General features: G+C 41.9%; 1 protein-coding gene across 2 annotated transcripts; it reads left to right on the top strand.

Annotated features, from left to right (window-relative positions):
- The first annotated feature begins 166 nt into the window (after positions 1-166).
- On the top strand, positions 167-19,895 carry RPL31 (ribosomal protein L31). 2 transcript variants are annotated; one of them, XM_086934718.1, is made up of 5 exons: positions 167-186; positions 1,969-2,077; positions 2,614-2,739; positions 13,883-13,995; positions 19,828-19,895. In XM_086934718.1, exons 2-5 carry the CDS (start codon positions 1,971-1,973, stop codon positions 19,857-19,859), a joined length of 378 nt encoding a protein of 125 aa, XP_086790844.1. In that variant the 5' UTR covers positions 167-186; positions 1,969-1,970; the 3' UTR covers positions 19,860-19,895. The 2 variants fall into 2 exon arrangements, with proteins under 2 accessions (XP_086790844.1, XP_086790845.1); XM_086934719.1 differs by having other exon boundaries at positions 181-396.
- Positions 19,896-21,906: the final 2,011 nt, after the last annotated feature.

Here is a 21,906-nt window from a genome sequence, read left to right as displayed (position 1 = left end):
AACACGGAAATCTCATTTTGTGTCCATTTGGGATGCTTGTGCTTCGTAGGCTTTACTTCTCCATAGTAACGACGCGCTTAGTGTACGTGTAACGTTTGCACGTAACCCGGAAGTGTATGCCCACGTTGGTGTGTAGGCTGCCCCACAATCCCCTGCTTCTTCCTTTCCGTCATTGACTCTGCTTCGGTGAGTGTCGCTTTTCCGAGGCCTGTGGACAATCTGGTGGCATCCTACTTTTGCCAAATCGGTTGCTTAATGAAATCCCGTGTGTTTTGTGCAGGGGATTCGTACTGGTCTGCGCATTTGCTTATTGCACACCAGTCTAACTGCCAGTAATAAAGTGGGCGCGATCATGCCGGTTCCAGGACTGGGCAGAAGCTGCCGTATTTACCGGATGTATGCCGTTCGGTTTACTTGTATCACTTTAGGGGGTGGCATGTCGTTTTTGTAAACACTTTCTCTCACACAATGTATTAATATCGCCCAGCGGAAATATGTGCCAAGCTTAGTCACCCTATTTGTTTGGCGTTTATCTGTTGGATTTGTACGCAGGTCACCTATTCGGCCATGGGAAGCGACAACTTTCCAGCCTGGAAAAAACGTTTTTTGTCAGATAAAAAATTAAACATCGCAGATTTTCTGAAGAAGCTTGTTGATTTTGGGGGTTGTGCTAGATTTCAGTTGGTTTGGAGTTGAACACAGTTTATCATTGCGGATTGAGTCGTTTTGTTCTGTGTACATTATGCCGGTGGCATTAAAACTTTGCACGTTGAAAGCACTCCTCGCACGGAATAATGTTGTTACTGCTGCCCACAGAACTGGTTACATTTTGCATTTTTAAGCAAACCTTTGCCACCGTCCGAGATTGTCTTTTCTCCCCATAAGATTCATCTGGTTTTCCAGAAGTGCCGTCCAAGTTGTCGCAATTTATTAATTATGTAGAACATTATGCACGAGTTCTACAATTTCTATATGTTTCAAAGGAGATCGCAACTGAAATGTCACCTTGAAGTAGTTGTCCAAAAACTGTCCTTGTTCCTTAAGTCCACTAAATATAAACCGAAGAGAAATCTACCATTTGTAAGGCACTTTAGGAGAAGTGAAGTGTTGGAGAGTTGACGTACTATTCAAAAACCACATTCCAATGAAGTTTAGTTGTCCCTTTCAAAAATACGTGTTGCCAGGTCACAGTGGTTGTCGGGTCTATGTTTTCCTGTTGGTCAGTTTTAGTGCACAGCCAAGTTGGAGTCCGAAAAATGTTGCACTTGGGCCAAGTAATCGTTTTTGGCACTTTTGTGAAACGACGGTCTCACTTATGTTCTGTTAAGTGCCCACACTCATACTGTTCTTTCCACACAGAACTTGTCTCACCAAACACTCTGATTTCACATATCAGAAAAGTCGAGCAAGATTTTAATTGTATCGCTAGCCAGGCATAATTAAGGGCGGCGCGATTCCTCACTTGGCATACATTATGAAACAGTCTGGTTGATAAAAATGCAACCACTCCTTGCCCTCTCCGGTCTTGTAAAAAATGCCACACGAACCAAGCTGCACCCAACTGAAGTGGTCTAATCGGGCCTAAAGCGGCCTTCGGGTGCTTGTTTTCCGTTTTGGAGAGTACATGTCTGGGCCAAATCTGAGGTTACCTGGTGGGCTAAAGAACGATGAGTTGGAATTTTACCCCACTAATTGCCACTAGTTAGACTATTTGCAAGCGTTCCTCCCATCACCTATTTATTGTGATAATTTGATGGCCAGACTCCCAACAAATTAGCTCACATGCATCTTGTATTTTTTTGCGCCTTTTTTTTATAGATGCCCACAAATGTTTCATTAACTTGTGCATTTATTTTGCTGGCCTTGCACGTTCTCTAGATGTTATCATTTTTATAATATATTACACAAGCTTGTTAAGTCCTGCAAATATTTTCCTGAAGTCTTTGGTTTATATTTTTTTGTCCCCAGAAATGGCTCCTGCTAAGAAAGGGGGTGAGAAGAAGAAAGGCAGATCTGCCATCAATGAGGTGGTTACCAGGGAATACACCATCAATGTCCACAAACGAATCCATGGAGTGTGAGTATTACTTTTCCCTTTGCTCACGCGCTGACAATGGTCAAATTTCTGTTGCATTTTTCTCTTTTGTCATTGCCCTAATGGTGCAGTAATAATTGACCGCACTGTCCTTTGTGGGTGTGGTCGTGTCCCAGGATTTAGAGTGCAAGCACTAATATCGACTAACTTGTGCAATAGTTCCTACCTAATTCAGTACCTTTTTTTTTGTTGCACTTCACTACCCTTAGTGGTTATTTTTGAAATGTAGAGCACTATTGTCATGGAAAGGTTTGGATCTTCCACCCACTCACTGGAAAAACCCACTCAGTATTTTTTACGCATTATTTTCTTGCTACCTATCCCCCTTCCTGAGTTTGTGTTTTGCTGTTAATCTATTACAAAACGTGGGAAAAGCTGCATTTGTCGTATTTGTTTTTATTGAGACCACTAAGCACACTGCTGCAATGATGATTTTCACAATGCTTTTTGAAGTTTATGTATGCAGAAGTTATGTATTAAGGAATAACGTTCATCATCCAGAATTTTCATATTTTTAGTGGCTTCAAGCGGCGTGCACCCCGTGCTCTGAAAGCAATTCGTAAATTTGCAGTTAAGGAAATGGGAACTCCAGATGTGCGCATAGACACCAGGCTGAACAAAGCTGTTTGGGCTAAAGGAGTCAGGTGGGTGCTTTTAATTCTAGCAACTAATCCACATAGAATCGAGAGTGAAACAATCTGAAGATGTACACAATGGAAGTCTTGCCCAACAAACTGACATAGTTATCGAATGTGATTTTCAAAAAAAAAAAATTAATACCTGACCAACCTATTTATTCTTTCCTACTGCTGAGTTTTAAGAAAACAAAACCTGCTGTAATGGTTGCAAAGCATGCATGTTATACGCCACATCTGACATTGGGGCCCTCTTATCTCTAGGAGCTTTGATAGTTATTTATTTCGAGACTAAGTAGCCAAAAAAGTTCAGTGCCTAAAGCTTTGTAGCTGCTTCATGGACGAAGCGCAGTGTTTTCGATTCACAATATGGATTCATGTATTGGATTGAGGGAAGGATAATTGTCCCCTTGGAACATTTTCAGTAACTTTGGCATTCACTCAAGACTGTGAAATGAGTAAAATATACGTAACAACTGATGGACGAATTTTATTTCAAGAGGGATACTCATCCGTATTCAAATATGAGCCCTGACGAAGTTCAAAACTGCTTGATTGAAACACGCTGGCTGAATGTCATTTACTGATTGGATTTTAAGATTGTGAATAAAGCTGGAACTTTTCAAATGGACTGACGGACACTTTGATTAGCTTGCTTCCGGTGCACCTTCCTACTTTTTTTGTGTTGTCAAGACTGCCTTCTCCTGCAGTAATACCAAAGAGCGGCTGGTATTGGAAGAAGAGTGCACCGTACTCTACTGCTTTGACCTGTATGTGAGGTGCAGTTGAGTGGTCCACCGTTGGATATTGTTTTTTTCTTGTATAGCTTGGTTATATTGATCTTGATATTTTATTTTTAAGATCACACGATTCTGTCTACAGTGCTAAGTAAAAATAATTACTTCACTGGTTCTAAGCAGTTTGCAAACGTCAAGTAGTAGAATTGTCTGTATGTAGGTTACCTATGCTTTTCTTGATAGGATTTTTTTTTACTTCCTCCTTCATCAAGACTTCAGGGTTTCACTTGTTGACGGTATTATGCTCCTGTAATTTTTTGACCAGCTACTAAGTGCAGTTTAGATAACAGCCATTGTGTCATTCTCACTGAGGTCGACGGGGTCTTGATGTGCCAAATATTGCAGACTGGTAATATAAAATTCATCCATTCACTAAGTTTTGAACTATGCAAGTTACATATACCTCTTCCATTAGCTATAGCGAGGCAACTCCACACCGCATGTAAGCTTACGGCACCCATCACTTAACTCACAAGTTCCATGATCACTGGTCAGGGTGGTTTCCATACGTCTTTGAAGTTGGTCACTATATCGTAAAAAGATCTGCCCAGATATGTGCAAACTGCTCTTTCCCATCGTGAGTAATGCTTACCATGACAGATGCTAGAGTAGTAATTGGTTGAAGTTTGACTTGTCTTTAGAGTAAAAAAAAAAAAGTTATGCGTATGGTAAAATGCTAGATGGCAAGTTTCAGTTTGTGTGAACACTGAAAAGCAGATAAATGTACAGATAGCTGGGAAGGCCTTCACAGTGAGTGTATACACAAGTAAATAAAAATGTTATGTATTTGTAGGTTCTGGAAAAGTATGTAATCTATGCATCCAGTTGGTTGAAGGGTGCAGGGAGAGTATAGAATGTTTTCTTAAACCACAGAACAGAAATGGTGTCATGAGTTGAGGTCCAGTGAGATTACGCAAGACAACGTAAAAAAATAAGTGTGACTGGGTCATTGATTGTGAGATTTGGGAATGGCAAGGTTTAAAAAAAATAAAGGTGAATGTGTAGAAATGTGCCTGGGTGGAACGATTTTCGAAGTAAGAAGGGTTGTGGTGACCTTTGTTCTTTTGGGTGGTAATCTACTTTGTGGTGGTAGGCATTGGTTGGAGTGTTTCAGGTGCCTGAAGTTGATACAGTTTAAGAAAGATTCAAGAACAATAAAGCACAACATTTCTCCTCATTACAAGGTTGTGGGGAGGAGGGGGGGGCGCTTTGTTCTGAAAATAGTTATCTGCAGTTATAGGAGGTGTAAATTATGAGCCTCTAGAATTATTTGATACTATAACCTCTTGTTTTGAGGCACATGTTTTAACATCTGTTAGACTACAGAAGAAAGATTGTCTGCCTGTTTAAACTACAGAAGAAAGGTTGTATGGAAATGCAGATCCAATCTTCAAACTGTTTCCTCAGGCAGTATTTGTGTATTGTTTAACAGTGAAGCTTTTACCACTTTGGTGTAAGGTTAACTTTCTGTTGCAAAGTAACGCATACTGACTGGTGCACAGGATCTGATTCATTTTTCCTGTCCAGTACGTTCTAGTTCTCGATTCCCATATGTTGGTTAAATATTTAATCTCTTACATCGGAAAAAATTAGCATGTGGTAACTTGCGGTCTTTGTCATAGCTCGGGCAGCAAGCCATGGTTTCAGTAGCACTGAAGAACAGAAATCAGTGTTTATAATGAGAATAAGTATTTTAACTGTGTAAATGGGCCAAGCCAGATGTTGATTTCCTCTAGTTCCCTGTGTTTCTATTCTGTCCTTTACATTTTGCATCTTTCTTAGTGCTTTGAGGCAGTTTTAGGGTGATATAAGAAGCAGTTTAAGAAACTAGCGTAGTAGCGTTGCCTCTTCTAGATGTTTGACTGTTCCTTGGAACACAAAATCCTTCATGAATACAAGGGCCAATTAATGTGAATTTTGAGGAACTGAAAATCAAGTTTTCTTGAAGTTATGGGGTTACAGAACGTTTTCCGTCTAAATCTATACCCATAACGTATGTCGTTGTACATGCGTGTGCACTAGCTCTTTTGGTGGTTTCTACCTGCGTTCAGTTGTTCCACGACTGTGATCAACTGTATCCCTACATTACTCAAATTCTAGTGGATTACCTCTGAGATGCAGACAAACACCAAGATTGTATATGTGGCAGAAATTAAAGTTATCCCTGTAGTGGCAATTGTATACTTGACAGAAAACTAAAGTACTCCCTATAGTGGCAATTCAAACTCTGTGATTAAGTACATAATACTGTTGTCTTTGAAAACAATCGGCCCTTGAGTTCAAGATCATGGGATGATCATGCGCTGTAATTAGCTGTTCAAATGTTTATCCTTTACAGTTTAATGCAGTGTGCAAGTCAGAGGCACTATTCAAGTTTGTTCATTCTAAATGTGTTCGGTATCCAGAATGAATGTTCCTCTGCTCATCGTTCACAGTATACATAGGATACAGATTATGCAAGAAATGCATGTGGAGTTGTTTAAATTCAACAACTCTAGAAAGAGGGCTCGCAGCTCAGCTGGTCGGCTCCTTTTGAAGCAAGGCGAGAACTGATTTGCTTTTATTAAAGATGTGTAAGAACACGAGATAACGAAGTGATTCTGTAAAGTTGCACATATTCCCCTTTATTTAGCTAGGCACCCAAACTTTCTTAACTAATTTTAATAGCGCGTCTGCACCTAGGGTTATCCAATAGATGCTTTTAAATGGCGTCTACAATAATTGTAAATTGCAGGGTGAAGCAAGCATGAAAATCTAACTGGCTCAAATACAACCTACCAATTGAGAACCAACTACATGCAAAACATCTTATTTTGTAAGCGTTTTCAGAAAGCCCCAAATTATCTGGATGGCCTTTTTGAATTGGGGGTGCTTTAGTGTATTTTGTGTTCCAAGGCTGATTTGAATTACTTTTAGAATAAATGGATCCAAGTTGTGAACTTAACGTACAAGCTTACTTATTTCTGATCTCAGACAACATTGAAAAGGATCTCAAACGTTTGATTGCCTAAGTGTTGTCAAATTGAGTGCTGCTTAAAAACCTTTTAGATAGTATTTAAGACTGTGTATATTGTTACATATTGCTTCTACTATTGAAATGTCTTAAAGCCACACTTTGAACTATGTAAGCAATGGCCTGTCAATTGTAGAGCTCCCACAGTTTTGTTAGCTTTTTTGATTGATGTTTTTTGTATACCCCTTGTGACTTCACTGTCTTACTGTGGACTGCCGTTAATTGCTGGCTGGCTTGGATTGCTTTAGGAAATGCCCTTTCAACAGTATGCACTGTGGTTTCAAAGTTGCTATTTTGTTTTCGGTTATTTAGGTCTCTTATTGTACCCCGATGTCCCAATCTTTCGAGGCCTCTCGGATTGTGAGTGTTTCAGAGCATATTCGTTTTAGGGAAGTGATTTGGTTTGGCTGTCTATTAAAATATGTGAGACTTGAAAGACTGATGGCTGTATTTTGTTATTGCAATAATTTTTCATGGGAATGCAGGTTGTTGCTTGATTGTAATGCTGTCTTCATAGTGTGGTGTTTTGCACAGCCAACTTTGCTACGCTTTTACCCAGCCGAGTGCCCTGGCATTGGAACATTTGTTTGTCCGTAGAGATCTGGGCTTGAATGATAACTATGCATGTTAATAATGCAGTTTGTTCAATTTTTTGATTTAATTTTTCAAATGGTTGTATGGCACAGGTTTCTCATTTCAGGTCCGCCCTATACTAATTGTTTTCAACAAATGCACAGGGTCAGCCGCAGAGTTTCTTTTTTCTTGTTGGTTGTTTATATGTCCCTTAATGTTTTCTTGTCCTCTTTCTATGTTCATACCGGCTGTCATCAGTTCCGCTGTTCATTTAATTTTATAGCTCCTGGGTCCCCTTATGTGCAAGTACAGCAGAGGCACTACTTGAGGTGGCCATCTTAGTCCTTTGTGTAGGTGTCTTGAAAATGGTGGCATGCATTTAGAATTACATTAGTAACTATTCTTTTGCAAGGATATTGGGGCACATTGATATGCAGTGTAAGAAAATGTTGGTTTTCATTTTCTAATAGAGTATTGCACTTATTTTCTGGTAGGATCTAGGCTTATTTGGGTAGTACATAGGTTTCTTTCAGACTTGTGCTTATAGATGGTTTTATTACTTTCAGGCTTGTAGTTTATTTTGGGGGGTTTCTAGCAGAAATTGTTGTTTCTTTCTATCTAGCAACTAAATATTACACCACACTTCATAAAATAGAAACGTCCATCGTAAGAAAAAGGTAATATCACCTTCTCTGAAGGTATAGCTAGACTTGTGAGCTACGTATGGCCCAGTAATAGGAGGGTCATGCTCCTTTTTTTGTTTTTCTCTCTGATATTAAACTTGTTATTTTAAACAAATTGATGGGCTGAAGTCCCTTAAAGCTTCTCATTTGACTATTGAGAACATGGAGTACAATGCCTAATATCTCTTCTGACTGACAACTTAAATCCTTCTAATCCACGCCCCTATCTTGCCATTACTAACTCCTCACCGATTGAGGAATGGAGTCCGGAAGAATGTCAGAATAAATCGATGTTGTGGACCATAACTTAAAACAAATATTGTCGTACGCAGAAACAAATGGCCACTATTTAATTTGTCTTCTGGTCCACCTACACCAACGCACTGCCTATACTGACTTTAGTCAAGACTCAAACACCTATTTACTTGATTCACATGAAACTTAAGCTTACTTTCCTCATAATGGATACTGGGGTGCTTTGAAGGAAAAAAAAGCATCTGTTTTGTCAAGTTTACAAAAATGTTACTTTGTTGTAAAAGTGCCTATTCCTTGCTTTCACTTTAAAAGCAGCTGCACACCTTTCTTTAGATCAGCTTGTCTTAAGAGATGCGGCCTCCATGAATGTGAAAGCGTCGCATGGGCACTAGTAAAAAAAAAAAATGTAAATAAGAGCGGACCGTTCTGTTAAAATAAACTTACTTGTCCGCTATAGTTAAAGTGGACCGCCATTGGTAAATAATATGAAAACTACGTAATGGGTACAAATCATTAAACGAAATGGTGCTCACATCCAAGATGAAGCAGACCATGTAACAGGATAGGTAAAGGGTCTAGTCGTTATGTAAATGTAAATGTACATGTATTTATATCGCGCAAACCGCCCACATCGCAGGCATCTAAGCGCTTGCTTAGGGAACCTGTCCTGGTATTCCCCTGTGAGAACCCCGGCAGGGTATCCACAAGGTAAAAGCCAGGCATCCCGCCGCGAGGGGCCGTTGTGGAGATTAAGCAAGCTATTGCCCAGAGTCGCAGAGTGTAAACCCGTGAGTCGAGTAGGCACCGGAGCGAGAATTATCGAGTCCGTGGAATTGAGCCCAAGCCCCGTCGAGGCGGGGAATTGAACCCTGGTCCAGGGCCGATCTCAGCTTCCGGGTCTGCCGCCTCTAACCCCTGAGCCACACTTATGGGAGGTAACAAATGGAAGGTATAGTTACGGGAGGTAACAAATGCAGACAAGGCGGTACCAAGGAGGGTCTAACAAGTCTTACAACGAATCTGAAGCCAGTGTTTTCGAAGGACAATGACACAAGCCAATTAAAAATATAGGTGAGAGTGGATGGGGCTTAGAGTTCATATTCCAATACAGCATGCCTCGAAGCAGCTCATGCACTTACCAAGCTTGGCCTTAAAATGTCATTGAAATGCCATTTTATTTATTTGTTTGCAGCAGGTGCGGCGACACTCCTCCGCTCCTGAGCAGGGACCGTCCCCTTTTGAAAGGGGCATAAGCTAGAGCCTGCCCATTACTTACCTTTCTATACTTTTGGTTGACTCCCACATCACTTGATTGCTATTGGTAAGCGCCTACTCCTAGCCTGCGACTTCCTACTGGGCTTTAGACTTCGTTCAGTGTGGAGCTTGAACCAAGTACTGCTTTCCGTGGCTCGTGCTCTTTCGCATTCCCCTTTCTTACTTGTGGACATGCCCTCTTATGAGTGCATGTGTCTGCAGTCCCTCTCCTTCACCCAGCCCGTGTTTTACACGCCCATTTTTTTCCAAACATCCAGCCCCCCCAATGTTTGTCTAACTGATGTGTTTATCATGTTTGACACAGTGCCACCCCATCTGCTGTTTTCTTTGTTTCACTACTATGCCGGAGATGTCAATGGTTTTATTTTTACTTGTTGACCAGAAGCTCATGCTGCTACTGTGGATCATATCATGGCTTCAATTTAATTAATAAATTCTATGACAGTCAATGCTGGCTGTGTCATAGCGCATTTTTTTAAATTTAAGGCAAGTTGCACATCCACGGTACTGCTTTGCAACATGGCTACAAACATTAGCAAACCCAATAGATCTCATAGGTGAAACAAACCTGTTGACCTTGCCAATGCTTGCTGTTTGAAAAATTTGTTTTTGGGTACCATATCAGTTACTGTAAGTCCATATTTGATGATTTTAACAAATCACACATTAAATTTGATACTACGGTGCATAATTGGGGGAATGCAGCAGATGGTTAAATCCAGTTCTAGACTAGGCATCACACCCTTCTTTGCCCATCTTCCACTGAGTTCCCCGGGGTCTGTGAACACTGGCATCTCGAGGAGAAGGGGAGGCTAGGTACAAGCACAGTCACTGAATCATACCCAAGGCGTATAGGCAGTGTGTGAATACCTATGGCTCTCACTGCAAGCTTTTACCTCAGTTGGGTTTTCGCTCAAACTCTACAGCCGCATGGCATGGTTGCCTGCTTTCAGCTGCAGCACTCTTGGCTTGTGTGAGACAGACTTCTTACAGTGGTTACGTGTTGCCTTTTGAGCTGTTTGGGCAGTTGCTTTGGTGGCATAGATACCCAAGGCATCTCTTTGTTGTGGCTTTGCAGTGGTGTGGAATAAAATAAAAAATCCACCTGTCCCTTTGGTGCCATGTAGTGCGGCGACAAATTATGGCTGCAATTTCAATCTATAAAAGCTGATATTCGCCTTTTCGATTATGCCAGGGGTCCTATTATAGCAGAGTTTCAGTTCTAGCAATTTCCTTACTTTGCCACCTTTCCGCAGATCTACATACTGTGACTGGAGGTAGCAGTACCAGGGATGGAATGCCGTTTTCAGTCTGTGCAAACCTACTAAATTATGTGTTTTAGGGGCTTCCACCAGCCTTTCCTAAATTTGATGCTGAGAAGGGTCAATGGCAGAAGTGAAACTTATTCCAGGGTTGAGAAAATTGGTTGGCTGTAAAGTGAACTTGTATAAACGCTCAACAGATTTTCGCATGAGCAAATCTACACCTTTGTATTTGCTTGTGCTAAAAAGCAGTTCATAAATATTTTCTCAGAGTATGGTTTCCTGGCCTACTTCTGTAAATTCTTGTGAATTCTGCTCTAATGCAGGGACACACACCATGGGTGCAATTTAGTGTTTTTTTGTTTTTTTTAAAGAATTGGGCACCTAATTACGTCTGGAGTTGAGACCTTTTTGCTTTTATTAAAATTCTATCTCGGTCCATCAACTGGCTTCAGCTGTTTCACAAGGAGCATATCTGCACACAAAGTAGTTCTGTTAAGTGCCAGGGACTACTGTGGTAATCTGTGCTTTTTGAGACCAAAAATGATTGATTTAACAAATGTTTGTTATAATGGCGACAGCCCAGACGTGGGTCCCATGCTCACTACGCCAGTGGAGTCAAGCTATCCTGGCTGATGATGGTTGATAGCCAGCAACTGGTCCTGGGGTGCTTGATTCCGGTCCAGGGAAGACTTTGCTTGGTAGTTAGGTCTGGACTGTTCCCATGAGGCACAGGGTCAAGACTGATTTGCATATGGCCATGTCTGAACTGGGGTGGCGTGGTGAGCAAAATAACAATGGATTAAACCCAGATCTGTGACAGGGGGTGAATGTTTTGCCAATGTGCAACATTCCGTCCATGTGTGTTTTGAGGGACTAGCACCTCCCACAACGTTTTACTAAAACCATATCAAAACTAGATCAGGATTGACAAAACCAAAAGGCTGACCATCAATATCAGACTTATTGGCTTTGCCGATGCTTGGTTATTTTCGAGTTTCCTATTTTGTTTTTGCACTGATTTTTCTATATTGAATATTTTTTAGAAATACTAGCATGCATCAACGCATTTTACTAAATGATCATTCAAAGAAATGTTTCCTACAATTTCACAGTAGTTTTGCAAAACTTTTTTTTTCCTAGTTTGAACTTTTGACTGGGAGTGAGTGTTTGATTGGTTCAGATGCTCCGTCCATCACCACCCCCTTTTGTCGCTTTGTTCGCCATAAGTTGGCAGGGTGTGCTCAGACGTGAGTCCCTTGCTCGCTTTGCCACTGGATTCAAGCAAGCCTGGCAGAAGACTGCTGTAATACCAGAAACCGGTCCTAGGAAGCTTGAATCCGGTCCAGGGAAGGCATGGCTTGGCAGTTCGGCTGGACTGTTCCCATGAGGCACAGGGTCAGACTGATTTGCATATGGCCATGTCTGAACTGGGGTGGCAGTGGCCTTAAGAACGGTGATGGATTAAACCCAGATCTGTTGACTGGGCGTGAGTGTTTGATTGGTTCCAATGCTCCCTCCATCACCACCCCCTTTTGTACTGGATCTTTTTTGTGAGCATTTTATTTTTAAAGCAAAGGATTATCAATCTTGCTTTCAAGCTTTTGCAGATATTTGCATCTAATTAGAGGGCATTCTGGGAGCATTGTATGTAGCCTCACATTGCAAAAACGTAGCAAATGTGTGTACACATTTTTACATTAAACCCACTGTTGGTAGTGCAGTTCGAGTTTAAAACGTTTCCTTAGAGCGCTGACCATAACAAGAAAGGCTCTGTATTAATGAACCATAAATACCAGTTCGAAAACATTATAATATGGACACAAATATGACCTTATCCGCTCAGTGCCATTCCTTGATCCATGTAGAACTGTAAACTGACAGTCAAAGGGTTTGTGCTGCAGAGAGTTGGGCCTACCTGTCCCAAGGACAAAAACATGAAAACTTGTCCTTGACCCCAAACAGTGTTGTGGGAATCGGGCTATAGGAATTCCACACCCCTGCTTTGGTAGATGTGGCTTTCCTAGACCAGGGATTGGGGGGTTCAGATACCCCCTACTACACACTGGTTGCTCTTGGCTCTATCCCTAGTAGTTGCTTTCTAGATGTCCCTACAACCAGGCACGTGCCAAGCTTCTCCCTTTTGACAGCCTCTCCATTTGAAGGGCCAGGCATATCCCTTCATTTAAAAGGGGATGTAGATAATATTTCTGAACTGGTATTGGTTGGTTTTCATTCATATTACATTTTCATTCTGCTCTTGACAGCCTTTGTGCAAAGTGTTTGCTCCCACAGTAGGTAGCAATGAGACTGGATGCCTCCAAGCAGGCATATCCAACAAGTATCTACAAAGCCAGTAGGTCAGCCATTCTAATTTGAGTGCTAAGCTATTGGATGTAAAGCATTCTTAATTTAAATAAGAAAAGAACACATTTGAAAACGCTGGAGGAAAAGCAAACGCTTCTCTTAAGGTACATAAACCATGAACATGGGACTCAGTATTTTCGTTTATATGGCCCATTCACTTTTCAAGACTGTACTGAAGGTAATGCTTAGGCAAATTGGTCTCTCCTGCAGCAGCCAGGGAGCAGATTTATCACTTTGTCTAAGAAAACAAATCCTATCATGTCACTATTAGGTAAACCGTCTCTCAGATGCATGTTGAGTGCAGCAGCCTACCCCCTACCTAGAGCTATAACACTGCCTTTATGTGCCAAAGCCTGGGCTTTCATGAAAAAATATTGAGGGCAGGGGATTAGAGACAATCGACCTGATGAGGTCTTCAATTTAGTCAAGCCAGGGAAAAATATACATGTTGGCGTGATTTTACAGATCTGGGCGGGGTGAGGAGCGAGAATGTAGCATGGGTTCACATGACCATCTCCTATAGGGTTATTGGAATAAGAAAAAAAAGGCTTTTGTCAGAATTTTGTGTGTGCCGCTTCAGCTACACTGTTAACTGTGTATACTAAAGTGTTTTCGAAATATTTTTGAAATGTATGTCCCTTTGCTTGAAATGGTCCAAAACCACTCCAAAAATCTTTTTGGTATGTAACATGGAGAAAGATATCAAAATGAGTGTTTAGTTTCTCCTAATTAATGTTCCACTTGCTCTTGTAGGGTTTGGGGTCGATGAGAATTTAAATGACCAGGTTGAACTTGTGGTGAACAGTGATAAGTTGCTGTGCCTGGAAATATGAAGTGGCTTTCTTTGCCTGTACATGATACATGTTTTAACAAAGCAATAATTTCTATAGCATTTGTGTTAAACTGTTTTGTTTTCGTCCCTTTTAGGAATGTTCCATACCGCATGCGTGTGCGCCTATCCAGGAAACGCAATGAGGATGAAGATTCGCCCAATAAGCTATACACATTGGTCACTTACGTACCAGTCACCACATTTAAAGGTATGGCCTAATTCATATCAGTGTGTTTTATCAGATCTTTGTAGTAATGTGATGTAATACAGTGAGGAAATATTAAGCACAGCTAAAGCTAACCATCATGCTTTGTATGCATACCCTGATTTAATTATTTTATATTACTTTGATGTCCATTTCTCTGATATTCACATTACGGACGAGTTGTATCTTTCCACTGTTGACTTGAGGGAGCTTTTTTTCTTTTGCCAAGTGCATTGCAAGGGAGTGTTCCTCTGTCCACTTATGAGTATGTTCTAGTTCTAAAGTGTGAACCTAAAAGGCACTGGAGCACTTTACAGAGTCAATAGTTTGGACAATCTGTCATTGTAGGAAGGAACAACTGATTTCTATGGGAAAAACTAACAAACTGCATCATAATGCAGGTTTCGTTAAAGATGTCTTAAGCTTACTCCTAAATTAGAGCAGGGAGAGGCAGTCCTGAAAAATACAGGAACATGATTTCCTGTTGTCTTTGTTTTTTTATTTTATTTTTTGCTCTTCTTTGCCCGTCTCGTGGTAGTGTTGGTTGTGATAGATTTGTAGATAATGCCTCGTTTCAAAACGTGCTGATTGCCATGGGGTTGAAACGTGCTGGCTGCCAATGAGAGACAGAGGAATTCTATCATTTTGAGGGGAGCTTATATTTCTTGAGGCCCTTAATGAGGCATGCTGTGAGCTAGATCTGACTAGCTGTTGCTTGTTTTTGGAGGATTGCAGGAATTATGGTTTTGGTGGATTAAGCATCAGATAGGTGCTAGACATCAGTCTGTATAACAGTGCAAGCAGTGTTTGAGGGGCTGGATATCTCTAGCACTGTAGACTTTCGAATAAAGTTGTGCCGTAAACGTGCTCGAGAATTTTGATGTTCGTGGTCGTTATAATTGGATGGGAGGGCCAGGCAGAAAGTTGCTGCAGTGCTTGATTGTTCTGAAGTCAACTACTTCTGTTAATATAGTCATCATTGATAACTTTATTTCGACCGCAGAAAAGTAAAAAGTACATATAATAAAAAGTGAACAATAAAATACTTTTAGTACATGGGTTAAGAACATATTTCATATATATATACACATAATTTACAATAAAAGATAATCATGATTCGGAAATAACTACTTAGTCGGTTTAATTCTTATCAAATGATTCAGCAAAAACTGTTAAAAGAATACTGGGATCTAGAATAGGTAGTTATAAAAGTTCTACGCTTGATCCAAATACTATTTAAAAAAACGGGACACAGCGAAAACGATCGGTGAGTGAGTGTCATATTTAAGTACTCGAAGCGTGTGTTCACATTCACGAAAAGCCAGATGGGTTTAATCCACCTCATTTGGGACGGCACATACGCTGGGCAAAAGAATACATGGCTTTCATTTTCTATTGGATCTTCACACGCCGGGCACTGAGCATTTGTTCGCATCCCATTTACATGTCTGTTTCCTTAATGGCAAACTACCCATTCTTAGTTGTAAGTACAGCTTTCTGGCTTGGACCGGACGGATCTTGTCAAGGAATTCCTCCTGCTTATATTCCATTTTTACATTGAGGAATTCAGCGGTCAGTCTCCCTACTGCCATGTTAACGTGCAGTGCCAGCAAGTTATTGGACCTAAGCCTTCTTACCAGGTCAAGTCTAGCTATAGTCAGGGAGACTACCTCAGGGGATTCCCATAGTCCAGAAAGACCAAGTTGTCCGCAGAGGTCCTTCATATGCGATAGCCAGGTCACTTTCTTTGACCTCAGTCACCCAAACCTCCTTAAACTCTGCGCGGTACGGGGCTAGTTTGTGGACAGACCAAAGTCTTCTCCAGTAAGTTAAAGGTCTCATGGCGGCCGCCTCTTCCACTAGTAGCAAACCTAGGTCAAATCTGAGTGGGACCAATGGAGTGCTAACAGGTAGGGCAAACAACTCTCTCAAAAATGTGTTTTCAGCCTTTACTAAAATTTTCGGTCGACAGTGACCCCATAGTTCTGCCCCGTGTAGTGCTGCAGCTCTAGCTTGGACAGTATATATCTCAATAATCTGGGCAGCCGGCTTAAATATAGATGTTCTGAACCTTTTTGTTAACCCACCAGCAGTCTGTGTTAATTTCAATGTGGATTTAGTTAATTGTGCATCCCAACCCAGGTCTTCCTTGAGAGTGATACCTAGATAAACATTTTAACTCTCTCAAGAGGTATGCAGTTCAGAGTAGGATTAGGTCGCGTTTGCCTTGGTGGATTGAAAATCATGAATTTGGTTTTTGCCAAATTGATTTCCAATCCACTTGATTGAGGCACAGAAATCAGCAAATCCATCAAGGGCACGCTGGATGCCAGTAGCTGTTCGTGACAATAATAGAGTGTCGTCCACAAACATTAATGCAGGCACTCTTCCTGTAGCTAACTTTGGGGCATCCATGTCCTTTATGGCTAAAAGCACATTTATATACAGGCAAAAAGATGGTAGGAGCCAGCACGCTCCCCTGGCGTACCCCCCTTTGCACTGGGAACCGTGCTGACAATTCTCCCATTTTTCCACATCTGACCTGAGCAAAGTTAAGTGAATGGAGCCTATTCAATGCATTCAATAGATAGTTGGGCATTCCAAGATCTTGGAGGACTTTCCAGAGCTTATCCCTGGGGACCAGATCTAACGCGGCCCGCAAGTCCACAAAAATAAGGATAAGACTCCCACGCTCACTGTTTTCCAGAAGAGGACTTGCAACCGGAAGATCTGGCATTTCCACCATTGACCAGATCTGAAGCCAGCTTGTAAATTGCTTAAGATTTGGTTTTCCTCTTCCCATTGCTGGATCCTATCCAGTAGTATCCTCCCAAATACCTTCTGCAGAATATCTATTAAGCTGATGGGCCTGTAATTTGAGGGTTGCAAGGGACAGTCTTTTTTAAAAATGGGCACGAACTCAGCCCCCCTCCAGGTCTCCGGGGGACTTGTACCCATTAGTATTGCATTGAATAAAAAGCAGAGATAAGGGGCCCAAATTTTAGGTTAGGACCGGAACAAGTCACCAGGGATTTTGTCAAGCCCAGGTGCTTTGTTGGGTAGTAACCTAGAAATGGCAGTCTCGACCTCCAGGATCGATATCTCCTGGGCCCCCTCCAGTCGATCCTCATGGAGGAGGCTCAGGGATACCAGCTCGGAATAGTCAGTGCCCGGTTGAGCATAGAGGCCACTAAAATGTTCTTCCCATGATGTTGGGGCTATATTAGGACATACGGCGGTTCACACAACTCTGCCCTCTGAGCCAACAATTGCCCAGAACGATTTAAGATCTCTGCGTTGTAGTGCCTCCCTCAGGTATTCCCATTGGCCCTCCTCCCACGTCTTTCTTTCGCTCTCTAGGACATGCTTATACAGCACCCTTAGTGACTTAATTTCGGGTCTACCTTTAGCTTTGACTGCTTTAACCAGCTCTCCTTTAATTTTGCCACATTCCGCAGTGTACCAGGGATGGGTCTAGGGGGAATTTCCCTTGAATACCTGAAGTGGAAAAAAGACCTCCTAAACAGTATTGAGGTTAACTGTTGATGAATTTCCACCGGCCTACTGTCCCTTCCAACTACAGCCCCCTCAAAGCCCCCATCAGCCATCTTGCTGAGGTAGGGCAAGATTTGGCGATATTTCAGACTGCCTAGTAGGGGAACCTACAATATGGGGCCATTTAACTCTCCTCCTATTATTATGCAAGAGCAGGGGATACGGGGGGGGGGGGGGGGGGGGGGGTGTCGGTCGGTCTCCGGTACAGAATTTCTCATACCCCAACTCCCAGGCTTCAAGGACATGACCAGTGCGTTATGCTCACTGTCCGTCCGATAATAAATCTTGAAGTCCTGGACTTTGTCTCGTGACCTACATTCGATCATGATATAGTCAATGATCGACGATTGGCCCACTCCATTGAAGGTCACATTTCCGGGCCTATCCGATTTTAGTCGGCCATTACAAGGCCTTACTGATAGACAGTGAAAGGGAGAGAATTTGCAATACCAACGTGTCCATGCTTTTACAGTAGTGATTGAGGGTTCCGAAATGTTCCAGTGTAAATTTTCTTCATCGGGATCCCCTGTACTTAAATTATTGAGGGGTCCAAATTGACAATTGAAATCCCCCCCCCCCACCCCCAATCCCCCTCCTCCCCAATAATGATGCCAACCTCTGGATCTAAGGTCTTAACGAATCCCCATAGCAGTTCAATGACCAGGGACTCCTGACCACTCTGCGTTGGCCTGGAGTAGATATTGATTATGGCCAAGTGCTTATTCCCCTGTAATGTTAGTACGACACACAAAATGTCTGGGGAATTAGTTGATACTTGCTTGGACATGACTCCAAGGTGAGTCAATACCCATGTACTGAGCCCTCCCGACGGTCTCCCTCTACCCCTTTTGTTGCAGGGACATTGAATGTAGCAAACCGGCTTTCTATACTGTGTATGTGGGAGTAAATCATATTTCTTTGAAGACTGCATCAAAATTATGATGAGCTATGAGGTCTACAACATCCGGAGCATAGAGTACTCCAGAATGCCAATTGACGAGCTTGAGTTTGTATTTGGTTGGTTAAGGGTGCCTGGTGGTTATTGGGATGCTTGAGATTGCTTTCTGACTATTGCTTGAGTTTATGGCCTAGGTCTGAATGTGAAGCTGACTAGTGATGGTGCCGTGTGAGGCACATTGTGAGAGCCTATCCTGTCATTTGCAGTCGAGCAGGTGGCTTTAAACCCTACTTTACTATAGCAGGGCCTTATTTTCTCTGACATCCCAATGTTCTCCAGCATGCATCAGTGGCCACCTTGGAATGTTTTCTCTAGAAAACCTGCTGTAATATTCTAGGGCACAATCATTGCTGTTAAGAGGAAGGCTTTTTTGTTGTAAGCTAGGTCTGGCTAGCTTTTGCTTGTTGTCTTTGGCAGATTGCCAGAATTGTTTTTGGTGGATTAGCATCAAACAGGTGGTACACGCCATGCATGTGTCTTTCAACACTTAGAACATTGCTATACAGAGTCTCATTCCCCGCAGATTTTTTTGACTGGATTTTATGCAGGCAGCTGTAAGTACTTCCTTGGCATAATAAATATTAGCTGAAATTCAGGAAATTATTTTATCCATAGTATCCTCTATACTAGCATATCATATTTTATAGTATTCCTGTATGACAGCTTAATGATCTTTGGCGTCCTTCTCTGGCATTTCTCAAATTGGAGAACTGGGTTTAAAACAATTTATGTAAGGTATAACCCAATTACGGTAATGTTTAAGACTGTTTAGCCAGTAACTCGTTAAATACAGTTGGACTTGTTTCCAATCAGAATGCCCTCCCTTAAAGAAAAAAGAATGCATAAACTACCAAACCACTAGTCTCGAAGTGCAAAAATGCATCACTAAACATTGAGTGATTGCAGTCTATAGCTGGCTGCTCTGTTTAAAGTGAAACTTTTCTTTTGAGATGGTCTTTGTTCTAAGCATTAGTTGGACCAATATATTTGCAAACCCTGTGATTCTGGTGACTGACTGGAGGTATTTTGGTGCAGGTGTATCATAGTTTGTTGTTTGCCTGTGTATGACCTAGTGAATATTCTGGACAGGGTTATTCTGTACCTTCGTATTGCCCTATTAATAGAACCCAAAAGCTAGAATCTTCTGTTGCAGTTTGTGGTAGTTCAGTTAATTGCAACATAACTTACTTGGTGTTATCCTATTGGTTTGGCGTGTGAATACAGTTGAATTACAGTTGCTTTGAATGTCTGTTTATGTCAATGTCTCATGATTTTTTTTCTAAGTTTGTTGCGTACTTAATTGTTCTAACTTTGTTTTACAGGTCTCCAGACAGTTAACGTTGATGAAAACTGAAGTTATTCTGTGTTGAAATAAAAATCCAAAAATTAATTTTTGTAGTTTCCTGTTTTTTTTTAATGACCATGCAGAGACTAGGTAAATCCCCCTTGTGGACAAAAATACTGACTGGAGTGGTGCCTGCCCTGCGCACGCACCACCCTGTTAATTCTTTCGTCTTTTCCTGTGGATTTTTAATTTCCCTGTGCTGGACATATTGGTTTGGGGGCCGGGGGCTTATTGAAAGGCCACCACACCATCAGGGGGAAAATAATGTAACACTGTAGATGTGATGCTTGCCTGACCATGCACTGCACTGTACCTCCTCGACACCATGAAGTGTTACTGCCACCCTCAAGCGGCAGGATGAATGTGGAACAACCCCCCCCCCCCCCCCCCCTTCTGTCGACCCATATATCAAAATTAAACTAGAATTATGCAAGCTTCCTCTTGAATGCCAGAGGGGTGCCAGCAGTATTCATGCTCTAGAATCCAGTGGGGCATAAAGCGCACTGTACACTATACCTATACAAATTGGGTGGTAGTTGGCAAATCCAGGCATTGGGCTTTACCGTACACCATTAATGCACTACCAGTCCTTCTGCCACGAGGAGAGGTGGTATTTACCCTCCTCCCAGGGGTTAGAAATCCCACTGGATGCCCCTCCCTCCCACCCATAAGGTACTAGCAGTTTTTATTTGTCCAAACCCGTACCACCTGCTTCCACAGGTCTAAATATCAATATGGACTTCAGTGGGAGTTCACCTAGGTGCAACATAAGCCCAGCCTTTCGAGACACTTTTAAGGTACTGGTAACCAAATGCATGCCTACCACCCGGGAGCAAATTGGTACGGAGTATTCCAGCTCATTCTAGATAGGCTTCGTAAAACCAAGGAAATCAAAATAGATGGCTGTAGGTTCCTTACGGTGGATGCAGGTGACTTGTGTGTTTATTATTTTATTATGTGGGGTTTGGGTAACTTAAAAATGAATGGGTAGCAAGGACAAAGACCTTCAAGGACAGTGGCTAGGGGAAAAATGGCAAGATTTTTATGAGTTTGTGCTTAAGCCTTAATACAGTTTTCTTCTTAAGATCTACTCCAGTGAGTCCGGACCAAACACACAAAAAGTGGCATAATTTGTATTCTTATTGGTTAAAAATGGGGAAAATGTGCTGTGCAAGAAGGGTTTTCTGAAAAATACATACTTTTTTCCTGTACTTTTTGCTTTTCAAAAGCAGGCAAAGCAAGGAAAATATATATATTTTTTTCTAGCAGTTTTTGTAATTTTCTAAGTGGTAGTCAATATATTCTCTTTTTGCAGGGTCTATATACGTGCAAATTGTGGAGAAAGGGGTGTGAGACCATAAAGGTGGTGTGCGAAATTGGTGTATTGGTTGAGGGGGGCAGGAGTCGCACTAGGGCAACACCCACAGTCCTTGTCCGGGTGAGCCACAAAAGTCACTAAATTAACCTGTGCTTAACCTTCTAGTAGCTTAACACAAAGCAGTCAACGGCTTAACTTAAAGGCAATGTGTAGAGTATTAGTGCAGCACTAAACTGAAAACTCTACACAAATTAAAAAATGTAGAAAAATTGTGCATTTTATTAACGAAATGAGAAGAACCGAAATCAAAACCAGAGATTCAGTTTAACTTTTTAGAATAGTTATAGTACCTAAAACCGCAAAGTACCACTCAGTCACCTCGTTGTGCTAGACCCAGGGAAAGAGACCAGTTCAGGTCGACTGCGATGGAGCACAGGCTTGATACACAGCTCATGGAAGGTCAGCTGAAAAGGTTACCTACTTAGAGTCCAGTATGAAGAGTTTTTATGGTGGAGGAGGGCATGAGGAGCAGGGAGAGCGTCACGAATGGTTGTTGCAGGGGCGGAGTAGTGTCGCCTCAGTGCGAGAAGCAGAAACAGAATGGTAAAACTACCAGTTTGTTTCTGCTTCATGCACTGCGAGAAAGCAGAAGGGTTTGTTGGAGTCCAGGGGAGGAGTGGCTTGCCCACACTAAAGGTGCTGACTGTTTGGTCAGCCCCAGGGTCGACCAAACCAGTC

This window comes from Lissotriton vulgaris, chromosome 8, assembly GCF_964263255.1.
Source record: "Lissotriton vulgaris chromosome 8, aLisVul1.2, whole genome shotgun sequence".
Taxonomy (NCBI): domain Eukaryota; kingdom Metazoa; phylum Chordata; class Amphibia; order Caudata; family Salamandridae; genus Lissotriton; species Lissotriton vulgaris.
The sequence above is the reverse complement of the archived record's forward strand: the minus strand, read 5'-3'. Positions and strand labels throughout refer to the sequence as shown.

Bases quoted from the DNA above. Each gene is read 5' to 3' on its own strand.
- RPL31 (XM_086934718.1), top strand. From the start codon at position 1,971: ATGGCTCCTGCTAAGAAAGGGGGTGAGAAGAAGAAAGGCAGATCTGCC. The intron at 2,740-13,882 runs GTGGGTGCTTTT...CGTCCCTTTTAG, and splicing joins GTTTGGGCTAAAGGAGTCAG to GAATGTTCCATACCGCATGC. The intron at 13,996-19,827 runs GTATGGCCTAAT...TTTGTTTTACAG, and splicing joins ACCAGTCACCACATTTAAAG to GTCTCCAGACAGTTAACGTT.